Source organism: Arvicanthis niloticus, chromosome 13 (genome assembly GCF_011762505.2).
Source record: "Arvicanthis niloticus isolate mArvNil1 chromosome 13, mArvNil1.pat.X, whole genome shotgun sequence".
Classification (NCBI taxonomy): Eukaryota; Metazoa; Chordata; class Mammalia; order Rodentia; family Muridae; genus Arvicanthis; species Arvicanthis niloticus.
In genome coordinates, this window is record NC_047670.1 from 47,230,432 (window position 1) to 47,258,327 (window position 27,896).

Below are 27,896 nucleotides of genomic sequence, written 5' to 3' on the forward strand. Positions count from 1 at the left end.
GGTGCTAAGCTCCGCAGCTCCACCCCCACCTTCTGCTGATAGCCTCTACATAGAAGCATGCAGGATGAATCACAGGAAACACTTGCCAGATATTGAGTCACAGCTGCAAACCAAGGAGCCAGGCCTTCTTGGCAATGCAGGGAGAACAGAGAACACTCAAAGTCCTCAGTGACCAAAGGATGCTAACAGTAATCATTGCTTCTCTGTCCAGGGGAACATTTCCTGCTGACAAACTCATCTCTGCGTCCAGAAATTTTGCAAAGATATTGTTTGGTGGGTGAGGATACACAAGAAAGAAACGAGTCTGTTTTCTGGAAAGTGCCATGGGGCTAGTGAAAAGCAGAGAAAATGGACACCAATAACTAAGACACTAACCTGCAAATGCTCAGAGGAGGCATCAGGTCCTCCATGACTCACTCATCAACAGTGCATGGTGACAAGGATAGGTTTTATCCCAGCAGTCTTACTGCAGGCTACAAAGAAGGAGCACTGTTCTCCAATGGAAGCTGTATTGGGTGCTGGTGTTGCTTTAGAGTAGCTAGAAGTATGATGAACTATGGATCTGTAAGTCAGCTTCAGCTATACTATCTTCAATCTTGGTTTCTGGCATCTTGCCTTGCTAAACTCTAGTTTCCTTATCTGTAAGATGAAACACTTTGCCTCACAGGATCATGTTCAGCACTATAGGAGGCCATATCTTTTAGGTGGCAGCCTCATCCTTAGAACACTGCTATTGTGGGGGTTGTCCATGAGCCCCAGAAACTTTCCAAGTTCACCACCAGATATCTACTGAAGGGACAAGAGCCCTAACTTTCCAACACAGCACTGAGTTTTGATCTTTTTTCTGGTCATAGCTCTTTCAAATATTTAAAAAGTAGCCTCCCTTGGAGTGAATAATAAGGGAACAGGAATGGACACACCATCCCAAAACATTAGTGCTTTCTGCTAGGTAGAGATGACAAAGAAAATTGTCTGTTTCCATTGCAGGGAATGCACTGGCTTGATTGATTCACTTTTGTTTCTCTGGATAAAGGCTCCTTCTTGTCAGAGGCTAGGCCTGGCAGTCAGCACAATGGCAGCAAAGGTCAACTAAGAAATAGCTGACATGACTTCTTGGAGCTCTCCAGGGAACTGCATGAGCCTTCCCTGCAGAATCAGAGAGGGAGCCTCATGTGCATTAAGCAGTAGCCCATTCAGTGATGCAACTTTCTTGGTACTGCTCAATGTCAAGCTGCCCTTGGCAAAATCTCCAGGTGTGTGTTCAATGAAAACAAATAATGTCAGTTTCTGAAGCCAAATTCTTTAACTGCATCAAAACCATCTAAATCTTGACCAAATATACGTATGGATCACAAATGATAGGCATTTGAACCTGCCTGGCAGGGTCTAAGAGACCCAGATAGTTCTGTTCATGACCTATCCTCTGGTTATGGTCAGACCACCTACATTTATCAGTTTGATTTATTGCTTTGTGATTGGAATAATATGCGGCTCTGGGAGTTCTGGATGTTCATGTAGAGGACCTGGGCTCAGCTTACAGTACTTATATGACAGCTTACAACTCTAGGTCCAGTGACCTCTTCTAGACTCTACAGATGCTTCATACAAGTGGCGTACATACTTACATTCAGATAGAATACTTATATAAACAAAATAAACATACATCTAAAATAAGTCAATACCTTAAGGGATGGCTCTGAGGCAAAGCAAACATTCACCTTTGAAATTATTGTTTTACATTTATTCATTTATATATTTTGAGGGGGTCATACCACAGTGAATGTTCATGGTATGACTTTCAGGAGTCAGGAGTCTCTTCTACCATAGGGGTTCCAAGGATCAAACTTAGGACCTCAAGTTTGGCAGCAAGCACTTTTACCCATGGAATCCATCTCACCAGTCCAAGCAATTTGTGAAAAAAAAAAAATCAGTACCCAAGATTAAAGCACACCTCCAAGCAATATTATTCTAAAAATCTAAAATCAATTGAGAGAGTCCTAAATGAAGAGAATTTCAAAATACAACCAGAGAGGGCTTCAGACCACCTAGGACTAGCAGAAAGAGTGTGAGAACAGTCAGTTACGTATGAGTTAGTCTTGCCTTTATTTAAATTTTGGGATTTTGCTGTTGTTGTTTGGGTTTTTGGTTTTTAATGTTTTGTTTTGTTTTGTTTGGGTTCCTTTTGGTCTACCGTATTCATTTCTAGTTTCCCAATGGTACTGCAGTAAAATATATTTTCTATCTTCATTACTGAGGTTTCTGGCTACCTATAAGATTTTATATGCACCATTTTTTTTTTGGCCCTTCCACAGGCTGTGACCCTAAGGGATGAAAGAATAATACACAGACTGAGAGTCTGTAAGTTACCAAGTATTGATGACAGCATTCGACCTTCAGTTGTCATGGTGACACTCCTCAGTTTATTAAAAGAGAAAAGCAGAGAAGTTAACACACTCGTCTAAGCTCAGAAGCCGAGAGTCCATGCCCATGTCTTGTTCCTGACATCAAATCCCTATGATCCACACTATTAGAAGAGTGACACTCGATCCAGACAGGACACAGGAAGAGATACAAAGAGATACGAAGAACCAATCCTCCCTCACTATTAACACGGAGGCCACAGAGAACAGAGAGGACTCACTACCGAGCAACAAGGAGGACAACAGTGGGAAATAAGTCTACCCGCCATGATCCAACCCAGCTCTGTGCATTCTCTTCTTATAGCTGAATGCTACACCAACAGCCTGTGGCTACAGGCCAGTAACACTTGTTCCAACAGGCAGAGAGCATTTCCCTGCCTGTTCTTTAATTGAGATCATGTTTCTCTCCTCCCCGGTGGCCTCTTCCCAGCTCTGTGGCTTTACATAGCTAACTTTAAATGTGTGCCTTGTGTTCCCATGAGGGCAGCAGAGCTCACTCACATTTATGAAGCACTTGGCCCACTGCCTTTTAATCGATCACCAGTTATTTTATGCATCCTATAATTCAGTTCTAGCACTCCTCTGGAAACTGTTTTATTCTATGCAGTGAAGTTGAAGTATCTGATACCAGATGCATTATTATCTAGTAAGTTCCACACATACCAGTGCCATTGATGGTCATACTGTGCATACCACATGTTTGCAGAGGGGAACCTGAGGCTCACAGGGTGTACATAGCTTTCTAGGTCACTAGAAAGTCAGAGACACAACCTGGTGCCAGACTAGGTGTTAAGGCTATTGGACAGTACTTGCCTCAAACTTAGATGAAGCAGTGAAGTAGAAGAATATACAGTGTTTACTGAGATTCACTGACCTGTGGTCCAGCTATTCCTGGAGGCCCAGGAAGGCCTGGGGGCCCGGTATCTCCCTGTAGCAGAGACAAAAGAATGTAAAAAATTAGGAAAATAATAATTCCAAGGAAAAGGTCAAGTTGAAATTTAACTAGGCATAAGCCTTATAAGGCATCCAGATTCTTCTCACATGTGGGCAAGCATGCTATCAAACATGGCCATGAAATCATAGGTCGAATTATCACTAATTTGTCTAGCTAGTAATGATATGGTATCCAGTTACCAAGGTAGCCCAATACCTCCTCCTTCCCACATTCATGTAGCTGATCTATGATTAGGAAAAGATGGTGGGAATTAACAGTGTATTGCTTTTGCAATAAAGGTGAACAATGTCTAGCTCCCACCTTGTACTGTGTCTTCCACCTTTGTTCCTTGTCCAACTCTTCATCCTAGGAAACCCATCTTCCTAGTCTCTACTTCACTGGAAAGGACAGCTCTATTGCACATTCATGTGGGAAGAGGGACTGGGACAGTGTGAAGCTCAGCACTACACTGAAAGCCATGGAAAGACCTTGACTGATCGTCACACAAAAGTTAAAGAAATTATAACTCAGGGCTTGAGGACCACCATGGGGGAGACCTGATCCAAAAGTCAAAACTTGGCCATGTACATCTATTTCAGCACTAACAAATATTCAATGCACTCAGGGTAGAGCATTCTCCCAGACTGATAAAGTCGGAGAGTCCCCCTGTGTGTGTCCATGTGCTTTACATGTGCACATACGTGCATGATTATACACATTAGGCACTTTGTGATGGTTGATCTTGCTTTATAACACATAGAATGGTAGCTGTCCAGCTCTGAAGAGGGGCTTCCCAGATGGCAGGATGGGTGCCCACCAGCTCCTTCCAGGAGGAAGAGAGCAGAGTGGGTCTTCACAATGGCTTGAGTTCCAAGGCAGTCGCTATTACTTTACAGTCCACAGGATGCAGACCCCATTTCTGGCACTGTGATGGAAAAGTGTGTTGTAAGGTATCCTGAAAGGATTTATCTAAAATTGCCCTAAGTGATGTGGAGCTGTCAACAGAGAGCCACCTGCTGGAAGTGCCCCAAAATGAGGGCTCCTGAGAGTAAACACATAAAGAGGCTGTCTTTCTTTTCTTTTTTCTTTTCTTTCTTCATTCCTTCCTTTCCTTCCTTCCTTCCTTCTCCTTTCTTTCTCTCTCTCACCATTACTTCCTTTATTTGTTTTAAAGCTCATTGTTTAGTGTGCAAAGTAATAAACATCATTGTTGTATTTTTCTATCCAATGCCATTATACTTTCCTATTCATTAACCTTCCCTGCCCTCAAATCCCTGGTCTCCTTCCTCCTGCAACAGCCCTGCTTCCATGTCATGTACACTCCATCACTGTCTCCTTTTCCTTGCCCCCTGTCCCTTCAGAACACTTTCTCCTGTCTCCTTTCTTCTTGCAGACCTACAAAACAATTTAAAATAATTTAAAAGTTTAAAAATTTGAGTGGTTTAAAAATAAGCCAGGAAAAGAAAGCATCCAAACATGTCCACTTCACATCCTATACAGAAGAAAGTTCTACAAGCATCCAAGAATGCCCACTTCATATCCTATAAAATATTTCATGAGAAATGTCACAAACAGATACATTTGTTTTGATGTCTTGATCACTTGGGGAACTCTCACTCAAGTTGATTCTACGATGTGTTTTAGGATCCTTCCCAGAGTTCTAGAGGATACAGAGGAATGTCTGGGATCTTGTCATACATACACAGGCTAACTGCACCTACATGTTTGTACCTCTTCAGGGAAACATCTGGTGCTTGAGGCACAGAGAGAAAATAAAGACTATATTTCATACCTGTGCTGGTAGCTGTTCCATATTTATATGGAACATAGTATCATTTAAGAAGTTGACTCTTTCTTTTGATAAAAAGAGAAGAAACCCTCCCCTAAATCTATTTCCTGAGCAGTTATTTTGGATAACATCATTGTGAGTTCTCAGATTAAAATTTATACAAATCCTTTTGAATGCTAAATTGGGTTTTTGGTAGACTTATAACCTATGAGTGTCTTTCTCAAGGCTCATCTCAGGAATACAATCAGCAAGGAAATGGCTCTAACGCCTTCTAATTGCTGTAGAACGTTAACACAATCCATACTTCAGGTTGCATAGCTTCCTCCTATCATACAGAGGGGAATTTCTCTCTCTAAACTCTAGACAAAGCCAATCAGCTGAGCCAGTGTTACAGTTACCAGGTGAATGTAAGGCAGGTATGTATAATAAATGGTGCTGTTAAGTCCCCTTATTATTAAAGTGCTTACTGTGATTTATCTTGAGAAAATGCCTACAGTGGGCGTTTGGCTCACTTGGTTATGTGGAGTGGGAATTCACTTTGCCTTAGCAATCTCTTAGCATATAGCCTGCAGTGTGGAACACATTCTGGTGGATGTTTACTCGAATATAAAAACTGTTTTTCTTTTACTGCATTTGTGGGGAGTTTTCCATTGCTGTCATGAGATTTTGTTCTCAATTTTATCCTTTCACTCTGGGAAAACTACCTAAGCACCATTCAAGGTCTACTGGGGCAACTAGAACAGACTAGATAGCTCAAAGTCAGGTGGAGGGAATGAAAGAAGACAGTGGGAATGAACTCCACGAACCCCATGAAAACCAGAACACAGGCCTTTTATTTTGGGTCTCTCCAGTGCCTACATATCAATCAACACACAATTTTGTGGAGTAGCGGGATGATATAATGCCCTACTATGTATCTGGGCTGGAACTTATAACATTGTCCAGGATGGTTTCAAACTGTGATCCTCTTCTTCTGTCTCACAAGTAGTGAAGTTCTGGTGTGTGCCACTGGGTCTTGGAACACACTTAAAGGAGTCTCAAAATTAGGTAGTCACAGAGTGAATATATGGGTAAGTGAGTGGGAGTGCCAGTTTATAGTCTATATTAAAAGAATACATTTGTATTTTACCCTGAAGGAAGAAATCTTTACGTATCCACTGCTAATAGTTGGCTTATGGGATAACCCTAATTGGAGATGTCATCAGATGTCTCAGGATGTATGCAAACCCCAATGGCCTTGGTGTGTGTGAACCTTGCCCTGCCACTAAGAAGGAAGTGATTCAAGGGAAAGAGGAATCTCCAAAATAAAACCCAGCTGGCCAGAAGTACACAACTAAATTTAAATTGATTTATCACCTCTGATCTGGTTCTCTATAAAAATGTTAAATAGAATGAAGATCCGGAAGTCAGAGACTGCTCAGAGTTCCCAGGGCTGCTGGCTCTGAAGAAAGCAGCTTCTGCAACTCCTGGGGTTTGTTTATGTGATAGGCAGAAAATGGGTCTGAAGGTCTGCAGTGGCCACTAGAACATTCTAGATATCTCAAAGTCAGACCGATGGAATGAAAGGAGGCAGTGGGAAAGAGCCTCAAAGATACATGAATTTTTCAACATCACCACACATTGGAATGGCACAGGCAATATTGTTATAAAATGGTAAAGACCTGCAGATATGCAGTCTGCACTACTGTACGACACTGTGATGTAAACAATCCCAAAGCCTAAATCCTCTAAAAGAAATGAAGGCCACACTGGATCTAGACAGTGGAATTTCTTCACTGGAGGAACGGAGCCTCAGCTCTCCGTCTCCTTACCTTTTTGCCTTCTGCACCTTCTCTCCCTGATTTTCCTGGAAGACCCTTGTCCCCTTTGAAACCTGGCAGACCTGGGAGGCCTGGGGGACCAGGAGGGCAGTCGTTGCACACATCCTTAGAGAAGAAAAAGAGACTAAGTAAATAATTCAGTTATTTGCAAGGCAAAGTAGCCTTATGTCCCACCCCTCTGGGTGATACTTAGTTATAAATGCCAACAAAGATGGAAAAACAAATTGATGGATTGTCATGATCCAGGCACTCTTGTGTCTGAAATTTATATCAGCATGAATTAGTCTTGATCATTACCTAGTTTTTCTCCAATTCTGGCCAGACACCTGGCTGGAAGTATGGCCTGAGAAAATGATGTCAAAATTCATGTAAAAATGCCCATGAGCATGAACAAAAATGTTAAAAGTGCACAGTGAAGGCAAACATTTAGTGTTACTAGAAATAGCATGTTCTGCCCTGAGGACAGAGTCAAACAAAGCCAGGAGAAAAAGTCTCTGTGGTGTGCCAAGGAAAAGTGGCTCCCTAAGAAAGGAAAACAAAGGAAGCCCGCAGGCACCTAGCACAGCATGTCCTGACTGTGACACAAAGCCACATTGTGACCCTGCTTAGCCCTTTTCTTTTCCCAGGACAGGCATTTAATAATTGTTCCTAGGAGCTCAGCTTTGCCTTTCAAGACAAGTAAATGCTGTTCCTGGAGTAAATTCAAAGTTTCAGACTTGTCTGTGTCACCTCTTGACCTTGAAAGTTCCCAGCCTGCCAAGTATCAAGTAACCAGACTATACTCCAGCCTTATCCTGTTCCCCTCTCTTGGATCACCTGCTCCTAAGCTCTTCTATTTATTCTCTTCTTATAGTAAACTTAAATAAGATAACACAAAGAAAGCACTAAGAAGATAGTGAGACCAGGTAGACAATTCCCAGAATATTCAGCCATTGTTACTGGGCCATTATTCATTTTTTAAAAGATAACTTGCAAAGCTTCTGGTCTGCTGGGCACTGTGCTGAGATTGCTAACTGTACAAACCTAAAAATCAGTTGGTGTTAATCAACACAAAGTAAATATACTTGCTAAGGTACAGTGAGTGCTCTGTATGGAAGGCCAAATAAAAGCATGTGACCACTCTATGGGTTCATAGTCAATGGCCTGCAGTCTAAAGGGATGCTGCATTTACCTGGGTTGTCCTCTAATCTCAGAACTTAGTTTTTCTGTCATAAAAGCAAGTCCTCCCTTCTCTTGCTTCTCCCCTATGTAATCTTCAAATATACTTTACACACCTTCTACTCTAAGCTTTTCTAATGGCATCTGCACAGAGATGGGCTCATCATGCTCTCATAGACTAGTCTCACTCATGGGTGGTCTGCTTGTAAGTTTATTCTTTCCCCACAAAGTAGAGTGAGAACAGCCTTGATCTTTGCAGAGCCAGCCCACAGCAAATAGTCTTTCATAGTTCTAAGTTCAATAAATGAAACCCAAAGACCCAACCAACTGTCTAATGATGAACCAATCAATCAACCACTTGACTTTTTCATGTCTCACCTCATCTTCTTTCAGCATGCTGTCTGAGAAACTGAATATTTAGAAGGTAGTATAATTGCTGGAGTATATGAAGCAATAATAAAGTAAAACAAAGAAAGAAACCTCTTAGTTCCTGGTTTCTTTCTTTTAAGATTAGAAGAGCACAGATGAGCTAGGCTTTTTTATTATACCACATTTAAATGAGATGAATAAATGGGCCACTGCAACAATGGATGGATGAACAGATGGATGGACATAGGTAGACATGGATAAATGGTATGGGTAGGTGGGTGACTGGAAGAAATAGGTGAGTGAATGGATGAATGGATGGTGAATGATGTTTCAATGAATATGTGGATGGGTGAATAGCGGGAGGGATAGATGAGCAAAAATGAAGCTAACTTGATGACAGCAAGCAATCAAGATACTAAGACTTTTTCTGGACTTGGAAATACAAAATCCTTACCACTTTGTCTTGTTTCCAACAAAGGTTTTCCCTAGTTGTAGTCTTACATAGCCTACTGTTCCATAAAGATGCCAGACCCAACCTCCTGAACCAATCTGAAATATTAGTCAGCACAAGATGAGTCAGGCATCACCCAGTACTACTGATATTCTCCTTGGCTGTTGACACCCTGGAACTCAGCTTCTCTAGATCCTACACCCCTTCTGTGGGTAAGTCATGTATTCTCTGAATTTCTAGAAACTAAACATAGGGTCCTTTTTCCATCCAGATGGTCATGACCAGGGCATACTGGCATGCAGCTTTGTATCTCTGGCATATGACTTTACAAGGCTTCTGCCCACTTGCAATATGGGCTCATATTTATGAGCCTCAATCTCCTTGTTTGTAAAATGAGAACCTCAAGTCAAACAATTAGAGATAATGAATGGAAAATATCCAACATCTCATCAAGCACAGGATTAAAGTATAATAAGATGTAGTTGCTATATATCACTATGTGGTTTATTATTTTACAATCTAAACCTAATGCCTTGCTCCATTTATAGACTCATCCATGACTCAATTATAGTAGAAAGTCAGTAATGGAACACTGCCAAAGAACTTGGGGGAGGGGTAGATAAAGTAAGATTTACTAAAGTGAGGCATTTCATGAAGACATTCTGAACTTGGCCTCCCAGGGCAAAGATCTAACTACAGAAGTCCATTTTACAAGGCGGGTTTCTACTGAGGCAATCTCCAAGCTGTCATGATGAGGTATGTGTTGTTCTAAAATGCTTAGGGACATGAGTTATTTTTGTAGTGTGAGACACCTTCATAGTTCCCAGTTATCTGGAATAGACTGTCAAACTTTAACCTAAAGCATCACAGTGGCTGTAGACTCAAGAATCAAAGCAAAAGATGGTCAGCTTCACAGGTCCAGCCAAATCCAATAGGGCAGGCTATGCTCTAAAGGTTTCCAAGCACAGAGCACCGGCCCTGACCACAAGTGCTTGAGTTACCACTATGCTTCTGCCTGCCTGAACAAACACAACTGCATCCTTTATAGCAGCTGGAGAATCAACATTGGGTCAATGTCTGTCTCAGTGCTGTGGCAATGGAGTGTGAGGTTTGACCCTCACAGTCTTATCCTTTCCTGTTATCACTGCCATGCAGATTGGGATAACCTAATGTTTAAATACTAAAGAATGGGGGCTGCTACAAACCCGGGTCCTCACAGAGCCACCAAACCATGAAGAATTATCTAAATTAATAAAATCCTTTAATAAGTTATTCATTGAAGCAATGAATAACTATTTCTTATCTCTTTGTGCAGGAAAAAATCTATCTCTCCTGTCAATAAAAATCTGTAAGTATTATTAGTCTACTCCTCATGGTTTAATAAAATTTGCCTTTCCATTAAAACATCTCAATGTATAGGAAGATTAAAGGTTGTAAGATTTTTTTCCATGGGTTATTTGTTTTTTGGTTGTTTTTTTTTTTTTTTTTTTTTTTGTAATTTATACCCCCTCTGAGTTCATATGTTAATCAGAGACCTTAAGTTGTAATTCAGTGGGTTTTAAAATATAAGAAGTAGTGACCTACAGCCATGTAAAATATAGTGTTGAGACAAAGACTTGAAGTAGAGCCATTCAAGAGTCCTCCACTCCCATCACCATCAGCACAGTGCTTCTTTCTGAATATGAATCCAAGGCTGTTGTAGCCCTGACCAGCTCTTCAGCAATCAAGACTCAAGACCCTTAAGCAACACACTTGGGCATCTCCACAATTCAGCTTTCAGGTAGGACTCTTGGTCATATTCTACTTTATTCTTGTCCAGTTATGCTAGGTGCTTTGTATCTCTCAGAAAAAGAAAATATCCTTCATCAAGTCAGGAGTGTCCTGGCTGGCTACAGGCTCAGCATCTGTCTTTATCTCCATAGGCCTGAGAACCACCAGAAACCAGAAACCAACTGTTTGGTTCTGCCTCCAGCCATTTTCCAAACAGAAGACATACTTGTACATACTGGCCAAGTACATATAGTCTGTGAACACTGGATTCTGTTTCCTAAATGATCTATTCTATTAATTGACCCTCTTTGTGTCTCTGGCTTCACATATACAGAACAGTAACATGAGCCATACCTACCTCATGGGATTGAAAATTGAATAGACAATGTTCATCAGGCATTTGAACATTACTCAATGGAAAGCTTCTGTTCCATGCCTGCACTGTCTCATAAGGAAGCTCCTAAATGCATAGGGGCACTAAGAATTTATAGTGTGCCCAGTATGACCAAGGACCTGAACTTTAAGTTGTACATAATTGTAGGTAGATGTGTATAGATGCTGGAGATGGAACCGCAGCTAAAAGAACTGAATGCTCTTCCAAAGGACCCAGTGTTATTCCCAGCGTGTACATGGTAGCTCACAACCATGTAAGCTACAAATATAACTCCAGTTTCAGGGGATCCAATATCCTCTTCTGGCCTCTGTGGGTACTTCATGTACATAGTACCCATTCATACATGCAGGCAAAATGCAAATACCCATAAAACAAATCATTGATTCATGTGGTCGGTGGCTACCATGTTGAATCATGTGGATTTAACAGACACTGGTTACACAGTGAATTCATAACAGATGTTGTTGCTGCCACTCTTAATACTATTGAATATTTGTTCAGGAAGGGGAAAAGTTTTGTGGCCTGTAATCCCCAATCACCAGGTTTAACACATGCGCTTTTACCTTTACTAAGAGATTTATGTCCTCCGGAGACAGCAGTGAAGAAGGGCCCTGTTGAAGTAAAAATAAGTTAAGTGCAGACACATGCATACATATAGTATCTTTCATGCATCTTCAGAGAGTGAATGGCCTTCAGAGTATAAGCTGTTTGAGTATTCACAGCAGGTTTGAACACTCACAGGATACAAGCAGGTCTAACAGAGTCCTAAGCCGGGTAACCACCAAAGGAGACTATGCCAGAGCAGTAGCCACTCAGTCTGTCCAGCCTTGGACATGTCTAGAGGACTTCAGGCCTTCCTATCCCAGTCTTCCCATGTTTCTCTCTCATATTCTCCCTTCCTGCCCTTAACAAACCAAAATAGATTACATAGATTTTTATGGGGAAACAAAATGACGAACTGCCTACAGTTCACCTGTCACAAATCTCCCAAATGGCCAATAGCGATTGCTGTTATTCATAGCCTACTATGATTATAAACCAGTGTCTTCAGCTCTTGTGTGTGAAAAAAAAAAACCATTTTAAATAACATACTTTATTCTGGGATGACAGTCTTTGGTTCTGGAAAGGGGAAATGAGACTTGTCTGAAGGTATGTGTGTAAGATGCTATAGCCACTGGACTCACAAACCCGCTGAGTTGGAGCATGCCCTGTGATGCCTGTAGCCAACCTGCATCACAGGATAGTAGTAGAATCCAGAATGCACTGGGTTCAAGGAACACTTGGGGAAAAGGAAAAGGAAAGACAGCTTACAGGGGAGTGGTACTCTAAATGTTCACTCAGGGGAATCTCTGCTATAAACTGAATGTTGTGCCGTGGGAAGGAGCACAATAGCACAACCCACAGGCAGAGCATGGACTCCATCACACATCATGGGAAGCTTGGGGCAACATCAGTCTATAGTAATGACCCTTGAAAAGAGTAAGATCAAGACAATTTTTCTATAAATTTCCATTTTCCTTAGCTCAGAGGCTTCATCTCATCCTGTAATTGGCAAGCCATCTGAGTGCCTTTGAGAAGTTAATTGCTGGTGGCTACAGAAGACTTATGTTGTCTCCTGGGCTGAAAAGTTCAACAATTCAATCAACTCCCTGAGCAATAAATTGTGAAGTTTCTGTGAAACACTGGGGCTAGAATACCCCAGATTTGGGGGTGGTGGAGTGACTAACATAGCAAGGAGAACCCATTTAGCATGCAGCTGCTAATGGTCTATCAGAATGAGACAGTCACTGACTCCCAGTTTGTCAGCATGAGATACTCTGGAGAAAAATCTGACCTTTCTAATAGAAATTTATTAACCTTTTAGTTTAAAAGAAGAAATTATTTTAGTTGAGATCGTTTATATTTTTCTGAGAAGGTCATATGAGTTGGGCAGGGGGTAGGAGAGTCTATACAGCTTCCAGTGGGACATTGTTAGACAGCACTGTACTCTATGTGATATCTTATACTGTTGTTGGTGACTTAAATATCTGGCATGATCCTTTTGAGTGTGTTGGGCATTATTCACAGAAGCACAGAGGAAAGGGGGTGAGTACAGAAAACAGAATGGCTTTGAGATAATTTCATTAAGGTCTTGCTCATATCAATTTTTCTGTAACCCTCATGAAAGGTCTGGAGAAAGTCATTTTGATTTGGTATGAAAGTGGTAACCTTAGGGCAGGGGACATAAGATACACAGCCAGGTGTCATGAATGCTTTCTAGGAGTCGGCCACATGTAGAGATTAGGCCCAATGACATTAGGTAACGCATGGTGGAATGTGTTACAACAAGGAGGACGCAACCTATGCCCACCTAGAGTTTCCTTGCTCATGCCCAGCTTCTGCTGCTGAGAACATTCATTAGAACTTATAGGGAAGCCATACTACCAGTGATTGACAGGGAGGTGCAGAGGTCAGGCCCTGCCTGAAGGTAAGACAGCTCTCCAGGCCACTCACTGTACAGCCCCATGTGAGATGGGGCTAGTTGGAGAAAGATGGAGCTCTCTGTGATGCTCCTCTGATGATCATCTGTGAGACACAACTGCCTACACCGTCTGTTGTATTCTGAAAGTTTATCCTTGCAAGGTGGTGTCAAGGTCTAGCATCGGGCAAATGTAATTTACACTTTTAATGCCTCTGGCCTGAGTCTTACTCTTCTACCTGTTTCGCTATGGCCTTGTCCTGCAATGACGATATAAGTCACAGAGAGCTTCATTGGCTGTCATACAGCTGGGCCCACGATGGAAAAGTAGTTATTGTCACATTTCCAATGTAACTTTTATACTCATCCTTCTGGAAGTGTCATATGAAAAGTGTCATAGCCCCAGAGACAGAACAAGATTCCACTCTTGCCGTGCTCTCTGCTGAGATTACCAGCTCTAACAGGAACGGGAGGGTTGCATGAGTCCACAATACTCTCTGTGCCTTGCAAACTTGCTTGAAGCCATGCTGGTCAAGAAGACAAGCAACCCCTCAGACTCATCATGACATGATGAAGCTTCTGTCCAGCTGAGCAACTTGATTCCAACAGTAGACTGTGGGATGAGTCTCCAGGCCTGAGACTCCGGCCTGATGGGACACTCTCCTGAACCTTGCTTAGCTTCTTCTAATAATGATCTGTTTCCTCATGGAAAGGCCCTTTCCATCCCCAGACATGTTCAGCCTCATGTGTTGTCCTTAAAGAGGCCAAAACTGACCTGGTCACCTGGCTAAACCTTTGGTGCCTCTCTCTTACCACTACCAATTCAGGATGTGTCCCACAAGATGGGGTTATTGTACCTCAGAGATACCTGTCGGATCTTCAGTTGGCTTGTGACCAAGATAAGGACCTGTCAGTACCTCCTCAAGCTCTTAGAGAATCAGTCTCCCACTCTCATGGGAACCAAAATAACTACTCCCGGCTGTCTAAATGGTGGCAGCACTCAAGCCAGTCAAAAGATAGATAATGGACAAGTTGGAAATTTTCAATGGATGCCACTATTGTCCTGTTTCCACACTAGTTCCATACTCTGTCTTGTGTCTTGTTTCACTATATCTCAGGGCTATCCTCCCTTGCTGGTCCATGGCTGAACTGGACCAAAGGGAGGTCCTGTCAGGGGCTTGGAAGGTAAGTAGATGTACACTTGCCTCGGGCCAGGCTTTCTAGCAGTGGCTTTGAATCCACAGCTCTCCTCCCACCATTGCAGTCAGCACCACCTGGCTCTGCAAACAAGCAGACACGCTCCACACCATGGCATATCCCTGGTTGCACTGCACCCCGAATGACTTCCCTCTGCCCAAGTTGGTCCCCTCGTTAAAGCCTCTTGAACTGTCTTAATTGCACTTTATTTCTCGCTGGCACCCTGACTGACAGTCAGCACTCATCCAGACCCGGCAGGTGACATACTGGTTTTCCAGGAGGACCTCTTTCTCCTGGGTTTCCTGGTGCACCCTGAGAGAGAAAAGAAAGAAAGCCATCACTGCAGTGACCAGGCCCTCTCTATCTGTGCTATACATCCGACAATCCATCGTCCTCTGCCTCAGCCAACTTGGACTTGGCTGTACTCAACTGTAATTCACCCGACTCTGAAGATGGGACCTAGTGGAGCTTTCCTAGTGACAGTGGTAAGTGTATAGGGCAAAGGAAACCTTTCTATAAGTCCCTTCCAGAACCTGAAACTACAACCACCTTGTGTACATTGTGGACGTGCAAGCACACATTCACATGCAAATCCGTCTTTATCTTTTATTCCAAACAGGAGGGGTAGAAGTAGCTTTGAGAAGAAAGTGCTTTCATTGATGACTGGGTACAAGAATGTTAAGAATGACAGGGGAACAGGTAAACCTGCATGTTAGGAAACAAGAACTAGACGAGCTTCCTTTCTGAAATAGAACCCAGTGAAGGGAAGAGGGTTGTACTTTCTCTGTTTAATGGGGACCAACAAAGCACAGGCAGGAGATACACTGTGAGCACTGCTGCTTACGGAAGCATCTTTGCCCAATAAAAACTCAGAGCTGCCATTTATTTGTTTTGCCAGTGAGTGTGGATCGAATGTCTCTGGTGCCTGACATGCTGCTGAGTACCAGGGACCTACAGATCCTGAACTCTGGGATCTTGGACCAAAGACTAGGAGATGAAGACCAATGATGTCTGTCATCATCATCATAAACAGGTCTCAGCTGAGCCTGTGTAATTCCCTTGAGGAGACGGGGACAGAGCAGATCCAGGAAGATGTCCACGGAAGAATCAGACCCTATGTCATCAAGATAGAATTGACCAAAAAGTGTTCTAGAGACCCAGGAGTATACAGGGTTCTGAAAACATCATAATAATTCTTAAGAAAGAAATGTGAATCATTCAAAAAGTCACAATTGACAGAAAATTAAAAATATATAAACAAATGCTCTGGGGTTCCACAGAAACATGTCTGAGCACAGATGCTGGCCACTTGAACAAGGGAGGTTAGGAGATGGTTGGATGAGCTCACATGGGATGACTGGAAACACTGACTAACCCCATGGTGATTCTCTTTACTTACATCCTGGCCAGCTGGTCCCTGGGGGCCGGGGAATCCAGGTAAGCCTCGAGATCCCTGATAAAAAGAAAGACAGGCTCCAACTGTGAGAAGACAGGGCTCACCTTTGTCTGGCTATAGCTGGCTAGGACTATGCAAATGGTAAGCTATGTAGAGAGACTGCTGGTGAGGTGTCATCATAATGAAATCTAGAGCTGGGTCTCTGGACATGCCTGTGGGGATTATCACAGTTATGTTAACCAATGAGAGAAGACCCATCTTAAACGTGGTCTGAGAATCCTGAGCTGTAGCAAATGGACAAGGTGAACACAGTGCTTAGCTTGCATTCATCCCTGTCTCCTATCTGTAGATGAGATGCAAGCACCTGCTTCAGGCTCCTGCTGCCTCATCTTCCCTGCTACAACAGACTGCACCTTGCACAGAACTAAATTAGGAAAAAGGACTTTTTCCTTATGGTGCTTTTGTCAGAGCATGCTACCACAGCAGCATGAACAGAAATTTAGTAATAATGCGTGTGTCAAAAGCACTGTGCTCAAACCTTACTGGGCAGGATGCACTCTGTGGAGACTTGTGCCAGGTACACAGATACAACGCTCAGAAAAACCTTCCATAGGAGCCTGACACAAGCCTCACACATTAGCCCCTTGTGGCCCCTTGCTGGAGTGGGAGGCACAGGTCCTATGGAGAACCAGGCCTGAGCACCAATCCAGAATGTCTTCCTATACACCTTGAGTTGCGCATCCAGGCCCATGAGCTGCTTAATGGGTTAAACAAGCTTCCTTTCCCAAGAGTCAACAAAACGTTCAGCTCATGCACAGCACTGATCACTTTCTTAAGATCACTGCCATTGTGTTGACAATTTTTCTGGGGGGGGGAGGTGACAGCAGGCAATAGATCTCATTTTCTTAGATTTACAAGTAGAAAATGAGCTCCTCCCGGGGCATTGGCTATCTGCTCTGCAGGAACTGAAATGGCCTCCTTGGGGGTCTTTGCAGATCTCTCCTTAAACCTGCCCTTCATCCAGAGTCCCACCTCCCTCGGCACTACTCAGTATAACTTGCTGTGAAATCCCATGGCCATAAACCTCAATTGTTCCCTGAGCCTTAGTTTCCTCATATAGCAAACAATCCACAAGACTTCCTATCCTCCTTAATCAGAAAACACAAATGAATATCAATTTAAAATATGTGCCCAGAGCCAAAGGCTGGCTATGATCCCAGCTGGTGATGTGTAGCTCCTCTGCTCAAGAGGTGACTTAAACGCAGAAGACGCACCAGCACCCATACGGTGAATGCTTGAAAACTGCCAGAAATGGTGGCTGTTCCTGAGAACAAACGCATCTTGGGAGCTCTCCTGTTGTAGTAGTGTAAAAGGAGCCCAACAAATGCCCATGATAGCTCATAGCTGTCGCTGTCACCAGGTTACAAGTCAAGAGAAATCCTCTCATGTGTTCCTGGCTCTGTGGCTGGGTAAAGCCAGAATTCAAAACCAGTTCCTCTGGCCATTTGATTAAATTCACTAAATTGAGGTTCCACTTCTATAATGGAGAGATGCTGACAGGCAAAGCCAGTCTCAGTGTGCCCAGCTATAAAACAGCTGTGTTGGATTAACTGAACCTGCCACTTCCTTCCTCCCCAATGTTCCCCTAAGCCCATGCTCATATTTTGGAGAGTCTGTCTAGTGTGAGGAATTTCTAGTGACTTTTGATTGCCTCTGATTTAGAATTGGGTGAAGAGTCCTCCATCTAAAGCATACCATACCGGGGGTCCTTTATCTCCTGGTCGTCCTGAGGGGCCCTAAGAATAAAATAAACAAATTAACAAACCGAAGAGAAATGCTCTTCTCACCATTTAAACAAGCTGTAGTCATTTGTAAAGACCCAAAACAAAGAACCAGAGCCTCACATAGCCCAAACTGGCCTCAATACTACATAGCTAAGGATAACCTTGAACTCGTGATCCCTTTGCTTCCACTTCCCAAGTTCTGGGACTATAAACATGTGCTACCAAGCTCTGTTTTGTAAAGTGTATTGCTAATGTAGATCCTCTCCTGAAAAAGTGTTACACACTTGTATCCATATGGTTCCTCAGTCCTGTTGCATCCCTTCCACACACCTCTGGTGTGCCCAGGGTTTCCCATCTTTCAAACCCTTGGAGAGGTACTGGTTCCTCCTGAATAGGCCAGAGTTTAAGTTATGAATGAGTAACTCTCAATTTTCCAAGGACAGATCAGCCTGTACCATGAGCCTCTGCTACCAGACTAGTGTTTTCATACAGAAGGCTGACATGCCTTTTTGCCTGGACTTACCTTGTCATACTTGGGAAAGCCTTGCATAGTGGAGTTAATCATGACACTGTCCTCAGCTCACTACTCCCTGCATCTTGTAGCAGTGCCCAACAAAGCATGATAAGTATTCCCAAGAGGTAGAAGAATGTTCACACAAAGGCCAGGGTCCCTGCATTTTGATGAAGTACTCAATTGCCTTATTGCTTATGTCTCTGGGCGGCCAGAGAGCAGGTGCACATCCTTACAAGTGTACAATGGTGCACCAGGGGAAGCAGAGATCTACGAAGATGACAGAGTGCTGAGGGCAATAGGTCTGTCTGAGGCAGGGAGAAGGGTTCTCAGTTCACACACACACACACACACACATACACACACATGCAAACACACAAAACAACAACAAAACAAGTAAAATTTGAACATTTAATGGACCATAACAAAACCCCATAAACATTTATGTGCTTTTTCTTTTTTTTTTTTTTCTTTTTTTTCTGGAGAAAGCATCACAGGCTTTGTATGACAGGTTCTCCACCACAACACTACACTCTGCTACTGAGCAGAGTTTCAGCAGATGGTCTCTACAGACACAAGCGTTTCCACTCTCTTTCTACACGCACTGTAGACCAGGATGCAGCTGTCAATGAGCAAGCATTTTTCTGTGCAGAAGTATTTCAGCTAATAAACGCTGGCGGAATGTGAATGGCATCACTTAGCTATTGATGGGCTCTTATTATCCAATTCTCAAACTTTTACAGCACTCAATAATGGCTGACTCCTTATCTATACACAAGGAAGACCAGATAAAAACACAGAGGTGTGTGAAAAGAAGGGGACTTTCCACTAATGCTCTCCATGCCAAGTAGGGCATCAGATACACACTCTCTCTCTCTCTCTCTCTCTCTCTCTCTCTCTCTCTCTCTCTCTCACACACACACACACACACACACACACGCACGCACACACACTTACGCACAGTCTAACGTTAGCTCTAGCAGGATGCCTGCATTCTGGACATCTCTATCATCCATTTGATATAGAGAAGCTGAAGCTGAAATATATTAAATAACTTAGCTAAAGTGAAACAGGTAAAATCATGGGCTTGAAACTCATCTCTGCTGTACCTGGCTCTGTGGCCACAGATTCCCTAATCATAATGCATCATGCATCTGAATTTTGTTTTTCTCAGATAGTTTCCAGTGGGGCAGTAATATATTATTTAAAGAACTGTAATGAGGGCAGCCTGCTCTTGGCACGAGGAATGTTGCTGTGCCATTTTTAGTGTGTTTTCAAATTAAATTCCGACTTTAAGACCTTTCACTTGCTCACTAAACCAGGTTCCAAGTTATTTTCTTATGCAGCTTTGATGGATAGGCTTTGCATTCAAAGATGTTATTTCAAATCTTAGCTTTATCAAATATTAGCATTTTGGGCTTTAAGCAAATTCTGTCACCTCTCCAAACATTATTTTTCAATTACAATACAAAGCTAAATGGTCACTTTCCCCCATGTTATTAGAAATAAAGAGTAGAAATACAGAGTAGAAAAGCCACCTGATGTCTGCCCCATAAAAAGCATGCCCACGGCTATTCTGCACACCTCTCAAGGCTTTTGTGGAATGGATGGAAATTAATACGGAAACCCACAACTGGCAAAAGTGCAAAGAATAAGTCAGTGGGATGCTCAGACACAAATGGAAAACCTATGGCACACCATCCATCCAAGGCTTGTGGACCATCACAAAAGATGGGGGAGAAAGAGTATAAGAGCGAGAGGTCAGGGAGAACCAGAGCAAAACAGTGTCTTCTGGGCATGACAGGACACTGTGGTCATGAACTCAGAGCAGCTATGGTTCTCTGCATAAGATCAAGCCAGTGAACACTCCAGCATGGAGGGACTAGAAAGCCATGAGCTCCACCAACTGAGAAACTGGGGACAGTTGGTGGCTTCATGGGTGTGGCTCCTGGGAGTTCAACCACACTCTAGTGGAGAGCTTCACACTTGAGTATATGGGTAGCACAACAGCTGAAATCAGTGGATTATAAAATAATAATAATAATAATTTTTAAGAAGAAGACATAGATTTGAGATGGGCTGTGAGATGGATCTGGGAGGAGTTAGATGGAAAAGTAGAGGAGGAAAATGATCAAAACATACTATATACATGTGCTACATTTTAAAAAAATCAATAAAAATATTTTAAGTGTGTCATGGAAGAGGATTACATGATGATTTCCTTCCTAGTTCTGAAACCTATGTATCTCCTCGTAAGGCTTTGTAATGGTCCAGGAGCACACCTCTCTCAACACCTGTTCCCCAGATGAGGATGCTACTGGAAAAGTTATAGAACACTATGGAGGTGAAGGAAGTGGGTAGATGCTGTAAGAGTCCTGGGAGTTGTAGCCTGGGCTTGACACCAGCTGTTTCTGCCTCTTGCTGCTTCAACTGTGAGTTAATCCCATAGATATGCATGAACAGCCATAATGAACTATATCTCCCACACTGTGAGCTTGGAAAAACAAACCAGTCTTTACATTGTCTTTGTTGGGTACCCCAACACAGTGATTAGAGAGGTAACTAACACATAATCTGATATACAGGTCCAAAGTCATTTTGGTTAACATCCTGATTCATCCTCTGGTACCATTTTCTACCAAGAAAAAGTTATTACTGCTTAGTGATGATATAGTCAGAGATCTAACCAAAGCACATACATTACAAACCTAGACCTCTAAGCCATTGACAAGCAAGGGAGTTACCAAAGGCTCCTAAGCCTGTATCAAAGGACTCAGGTTCAACTTGCATAGGCTCCTATACAAGTAAGCTAAAACAATTTGAGCATCAAAAAGACATGTTAAAACACCAAACACACTTAAATCCTTGCGTTCAAGCATTCTTTAAAAGCATCCCAACAAAAGTCTAATGGGTCATCTCTGAAAGACATTAAGTGAAAGCATTCCCTAGCAAGACACAAGAATTTCCCTTCACACTAGGTACGTAAGCAGAGTAGATGGGTTGTAGAGGAGGGAGCTCTCTATAGAGAAACAGTCCAGCTAGTAAAGGCAGAAGAATCTACTGACAGAACTATCACAGCACCAATTTGCAGCCCTTGATGTGTTAATTGATGGGGCTTTAGACATCAAAAGGGTGTGAACATCACAGAAAGAGACCCATCAGACATCCTGTGTGCTTCCTGAAATGCAATGGGCCATTTGTGAAGTCTTGCCAAAAACATCAAACCTGAAGTCAGATCAAGCCTCTGGACTTGGATACTAACTAATGAGGCCTACAAGGGTGGCAGCTCCTGTTAAACTACTGAATTAGTGAATCCTGTGAGCAAGCCTAAAACATCTCTATGAAACAAACAATAAGCCTAAGTTCCTCTATAAACAAGTAGCGGGGGGTGGGGTGGGGGGGGAACAGGAGATGAGAAATCTACAAATTAGAAATTAGTCAAAGATCTTTTTTAAAACTGAGCAATTTGTGCACTTGGCTCTTGATTCAAAGAATAGAGAAATTTGCTGACCAGGGCACTGATTTAACAATTAAAAGGTGAGTGACAGCAGTGTATTTGACATTGCATTTTCTGTGTGTGATGATGAAGTTGTACTAACACTTAAATGTTCTTATCTTTCATATAGTCTAAAAATATGTAGAGATGAGTTTATGTATTCCTGATAATGATCCAAAATAAACGGATCAAAAGATGATGAAAAAAAAAAAAAAATAGGCACCACCAACTTAGAGATCTTGGTGGGTGACTGTTTTAGGGTTTGTGTTGGTTGCTAAAGTAAAACACCATGACCAAAAGAAGCTTGGGGATAGGGAAAGGGTTTATTTCAGTTTACAATTTCAGGCAACAATCTGTCACTGAGGGAAGTCAGGGCAGAAACCTAGAGGCAGGAGCCAACACAGAGGTCATGGAGGGATGCTGCTTATTGGCTTGCTCCTCATAGCTTGCTCAGCCTTCTCTCTTAGCGCACCCTTAGAGCACCCAGAACCACCAACCTAGGGGTTACACCACTCACAGTGAGTGTAGCCCTCCCACATCAATCATCAAGAAAGAAAATGTACCACAGGCTTGCCCACCGGCCAATCTGATAGGGGAATAGCATTTTCTCAACTGAGGTTCTCTCTTCCAAAATAACTCTAGTTTGGGTCAAGTTGACATAAAAGGGAGCCAGCACAATAGCCACATGGCTACATGGGGTGAGGAAGATACACTGTGCTATTCTTCCTACTGTTGGTATTTCTATCATTCTGTATCATAAGAGAGATGGGGTGACAGAGAGAATGGGGAAGGGAATTTGTTCTCTTCTGTGCAAAGCCTAGCATTTTGGAGGGGGTGGGGGGCTGGCATCTCCTCCACAAAGACATCCTTTTTTGTGAAATGCCTTGCTCTTAAACTTTCTCATCTGCCTCCTTCTGAGTAGCATCTCCATCTTTTCTTAGGTGCATTTCAGTGGCTCTGGTATCTCTTAACCCTGATCTATTGAGTCCTAATCATGTATCATGGGAGTGGCTTGCCTCATACAAGGACTATCATATGTTAAGTTCTGGGAGTCACTGTTCTGTCTCCCTAGCATGTAAGACATCATAGGCACACAGAAACAAAAGTTCTGGAAAATCACAACTTACTTTACTTCCTTATATGCCTATAGCAAAAGCAAGAGAGATGATCAACTTTTTGATGATGGGACCAGAGTACAACACAAGAGCAGAGATAAATAGAAGAAGTTCAGCACATGCCAGGCCCTTGGGACTCTCTGTCTCATCAGTTTACATTAGCTGCATCTGTCAGTAGCCACCAGTGTAGAAATGAGTGTATGCATTCCCATGTGTCATCTTATTTGTGCATGTGTGCCTGTGTGATATATATATATATCTGTATGTCTATGGCATGTACTCAAGTCAGATATATTCTGACAAATGCATTGTTAGGCAATTTTGTCACTGTGTATAAATCATAAAGTGTCTTTTCAGAAACTAAGATGGCTATTGCATCACTGAACAAAACAGTCTTTGGGACTTCATTATACATGTCACCCTTCATTGGCTAAAATATCCTTATGCAGAGGAAGCACCAGGTAAATAAAGAGTACCAGACTTTCTGCATAGAAGAGAACTAGAGATAAAGGGGAATCAAGAGAAATTGAGGTCTGGCCTGGAAGGCCTGAATGTTTCCAAATAGATAAGAACTGGTTCACTACAGTTCAGAAAAAAACAGCTGTAAGTCTACACTCTGGAAAGAATACAGGGAACAGAATAGAGTGACCCAGAGGCCAGGAAATAAAAGATGTAAGTGGACACTCAGGTGCAGAAGGAGATAAAATGAAGCCAGGGCCAGCTGCATGTTGAAACACAGAAGTTCCAGGTAGGTGCTTGGCAAGAACATGGCAAGCAATGACTACAGTAGCAGCAGCCAAGGCCTTTCTCTACCCAGGACCAAGAGTTCTTTCTTATGATGACTTTGGCTGCATAAAACTAGAACTTAGCTCTCCTTAGTCAGGAGAGCTTAGGTCTCTAGCATATCATGAAACAATCAGGGGCCTCAGTTGCCCCAAATCAGAGGCTCACCACAGTGCCACCATCCAGAGTAAAGATTGGGAACAATAATGGTCGTAAAAGGGCACAAGAAGCACTGAAGACTGGATCTGTGAAGTGGACACATGCCCTATGTCCTCCTGCTAGACAAGCCACTGAGGCATCTGTTCTTAGTACACAGGGTTCAAGGCCAGCCTCCCATGTCCTCTACATGTCTTGAGAGGAGTGGCTTCACATTTTCATATCTGCTTCCTCACCAGCAAGCAGTGATGTCTGGAGGATGTTGGGAGGATTAACTGACAAAGAAGAAGGGGAACATGAAGCTTCCCAGACTGCCTGTCAGAGACAGGTAATGCTGAAGACATTACTCTAACTCCCATACTTCAGGGGCTTCCAGTCCTATGATTTTTACATTCTTCCATAGAAGCTATAGGAATGCTTCTTCACCTGAAATCATTTGGCTTTAAGCTTCCAGCTACTCTTTTGAGCTATAAAGCCATTTGGAGGGCTGTAAGGATACAGTGGTGCATGTGCACACTAAGGCATCTTGACTCATCAAGGTATCCCTACAGATAACTTCCAGACATTTCAGGCTTTGACAGCTGAGAAGTCCTGAAGATGTTTGATGACATCACAGAAGCAAAGGTAGGGTGCTGGGCATTACCACCAATAGCATCATGCTCCATTCTCCCAGTTCCCCCAGTGGTGCTGCTGAAATTGCAGGCACTTGCTCCATTTGGAAACTGATGGTCAGATTAGGAAATAGCCTGTGGTTATGTGGTTGTCAGAGAGAGCCTTGTCCTTACAGAGCTCCTGGTACCAAGCTCGTAAACTTTGATCTCCCTGAAGTCTGAATGAGCTCATGCTTTAGCTTTTAAATCTTACCAAAAGGAGACCAGAGACAACTTGAAGATGAAAAGAGGTCTAGAAGCAGGAAGTTAAAACCCCAAGCCACTGTATCACCATACTGCCTCGGGTCTGCTCGTGGAGCAAGGGTCAACAGACAAGCTCCTGGCTCTCTTCCAGGAGGTAGCAAAGTCTATGAATGATAAAAGTTTGGAGCACAAGATCAAGAGGAAGGAGGCAGAGGAAAGCTTACAACTGATCTCTCCCATGTTCCTGTCCCAGGGCTTCTTCAGCCAGAGGGATATGTGGGGCTCAAGCCCAAAGCCCAGTTCCTGAGAGCAGATTTCTAGCTATGGTACTGGCACATCAACACTCTAGATCCCTCGTTCTTTTTACAGAAAATCTCCAAGAGTGTACCATGTAGTTACCCAGGAGTCAGAACAGCAGGACTCAGCTGCCCACAATACACATCTGCTTGATAATAAACCATATATGGGCTTTCTTCCTGTCTCTGGCTCACTTTGTCACCTTCTAAGGGTGAATTACAAAGATAATTTCTCAACCTCATGGTTGGGATATCTACCTTAACTTTAAAGGATAACCTACCTTGCCTAGGAGTGGAATATTAAATATGATCCTTTGCTGCCTAGCATGGAACACAGAGAGACACTGGACTGCTCAGCAAAGATCTATGGTCCCCAGTAACTTTGACACATCACTTCCTTACCTCTTCTTACCATACCTGTTAGCAGCAAGTCCTTGATCCTCTCATGCAGCTTCTCAGGCCATCACCAGCCTAGGCTGCTAGCCAATGAGATTTATGGTAATGCAATATGGTTTCATCCACCAGGAAGCTTTTAATAAGCCCAAGTGGCAGACATGCACTAAAGAGCTGATTTACAGCCTCTTGGCTGCCACCAGCAAATTACTTTTCCTGTGGAATTGGTTAGACAGGAAGATACTTCATGGTGATTTTAGCTAGCTAGATTTGGGGTGAATTGTACCACCTCTCCTGCCTGGCTGTGTAATGATGAGCTTGATGTGATATATCCTTGAGGAGTGGACAGGACACAAAGGGACCACCATATAGTAGGCGATCAGCATGGCATTTCCTTCTCCAAGGATCAACTCCATCAAGAATCAAACTCCTAACTCTAGAGAAAGGTGTCCTTCTGAGAGGAGGACTTCAGAAACACGATGATTGGGTTACTGTTTATCTTTTGTTCTTTCTGGTTACTAGACACTAAAATAAAAAAGTCTCCCCCTCCCCTGAAAAATTCAGTGGCAGTAATACAGAGCTTTGAGCTCGAGAAATTCTAGTTGAAATTTTCTGTTGAAACAAACAATTAAATCAGATGAGACCAACCCAAGGGAATTCATTTGTTCCTATGACAGTATCTGTGGAAACCAGGAAGACTCAGAAACCCTTTGTGATTCTGCTACAGTGAAGGAATCCTCATTGCCAGTAGGATGGGGGTAGACTTTTCCAGTGGGGAAGCACCCAGGCTTGTTGGGGAGTTGAGGAACAAAGAACCATGTGTGAGGAGAGAGGCCTAAACTGACACAAATTGTGAAGACCACAGAGAAAAGCAAAGAGAGCTTTTACTTTATATGATATTATAGATAATAAATTATATTTCTTTATTTTGGGGGAGTTATATATGAAGGATTGTATTACTTGGCCTATGAGCCACAACAATGACCCAACACTGAGATATCCCCAAAGGTACCACAGTGCCACTTATATTTTAGAGATAAACAAAATCTGTCTATTTGGATGTAAGAACTGCTCAGCTGCTCAAAGAGAGAGAATTTATGGTTGGTATTATGAATAAGCCAACTATCCACAATAGTCACAAACTTTAAAGGAGAACCCACTACTGTCAATATCCTAAGCCAGTACAATTTCTAACTACATATAAATATTTATTCTTATGCCCACAGGTGAGTATAGCTCTCAACCCCATTAAAGAAACTTCTTTTGCAGCAGTCAAAAAAACATTCTAGGAATCCACAACTGGTCAAAAAGCAGAGAAGATCTGACCACAGGGTGTCCAACCTCAAGTGACACCTCTGCAACATACTCCTTACATCAAAGGTTCAGAGCATGCTGTAGACAATGGGGGAAGAAAGATTATAAGACTAAAGCTCAAGCTGTCTGCTGGAATAGGGTGTCTTCTATTTATGCAACCAAGTTGCAGTCAGGAAATCTCAACAATATTGTGAATAGTGGGAATCTTATAAAACCCCACCCCTAAATAAAGAGATATATGCTATTAATAGCTATCTAATAACAAGTAGCCAGCCCTGAACACACAAACACACAAGAAACAGTAGATGATTTCAGTAGGCTATATTTACAAACACACATGCATGCACACACAAGTGTGCGCGCACGTGCACATACGCACGCACACACACAGGCAACATAATAAAGACAAGAGGTCATGAATATAATAAGAAGTGAAGGATTGACACAGGAGGAGTTGGAGGAGGAATGATGTGAATACAGATTCTATCTCTGAAATTCTCAATAAAATTAAATAATAAAAATTATGACATTACTTAAGATGCTTTTGATTGTGTTCTGCATTTCTTGAGTGTGAAAAAAGCAGAGACTGTGTCATGTGCTGTTCTGGTTTCTAGCCAGGTTGTGTTTAGCAGGGGTGAAGTTGGGTACATGGCTTAAAATAATAATTATACGTGGGTACATGAGCTATTCCAAAGCTTAGCTGAGTATTTGAGCTTCTCTCAAGTAATAGTAAGTAAGACATGGCTGGCTGACAAGAAAAAAAAAATTCGGTTGAAGCTGAATCAATATTCTGCCTTTAGCATAAAAGACAGCAGATGGGAGAAGAAAAAAGCTCAGATTGAAAACTGTCCTTAAATTCTGAAAGCTATCACTCACTGACAGGGAGAAGAAAAGACATGCTTCTATGATGGCAAGAAGACACAAAACATGATTCTATTTTCAAGTAAAGAAATGTAGTTCTTCACTGAAAAGAATTCTAAATTTTAATGTCATGTGTCCTGGTTTTGGACAAAGAGTGTCTTCTACAGGGGATGGCTG

At 42.5% G+C, this 27,896-nt stretch overlaps 1 protein-coding gene across 5 annotated transcripts in view; it reads right to left on the bottom strand.

Annotated features, from left to right (window-relative positions):
• The window catches only part of Col22a1 (collagen type XXII alpha 1 chain), a 235,361-nt gene that overhangs the window by 55,063 nt on the left and 152,402 nt on the right, over positions 1-27,896 (bottom strand). For all 5 annotated transcript variants that reach the window (XM_076911446.1, XM_034516770.2, XM_076911443.1 and 2 more), the window contains 6 exons: positions 17,917-17,952; positions 16,160-16,213; positions 15,028-15,072; positions 11,669-11,716; positions 6,955-7,068; positions 3,295-3,348 (listed from right to left, as the gene is read on the bottom strand). In XM_076911446.1, the coding sequence (XP_076767561.1) occupies positions 3,295-3,348; positions 6,955-7,068; positions 11,669-11,716; positions 15,028-15,072; positions 16,160-16,213; positions 17,917-17,952 (351 nt within the window). The remainder of the gene's footprint in view (positions 1-3,294; positions 3,349-6,954; positions 7,069-11,668; positions 11,717-15,027; positions 15,073-16,159; positions 16,214-17,916; positions 17,953-27,896) is intronic.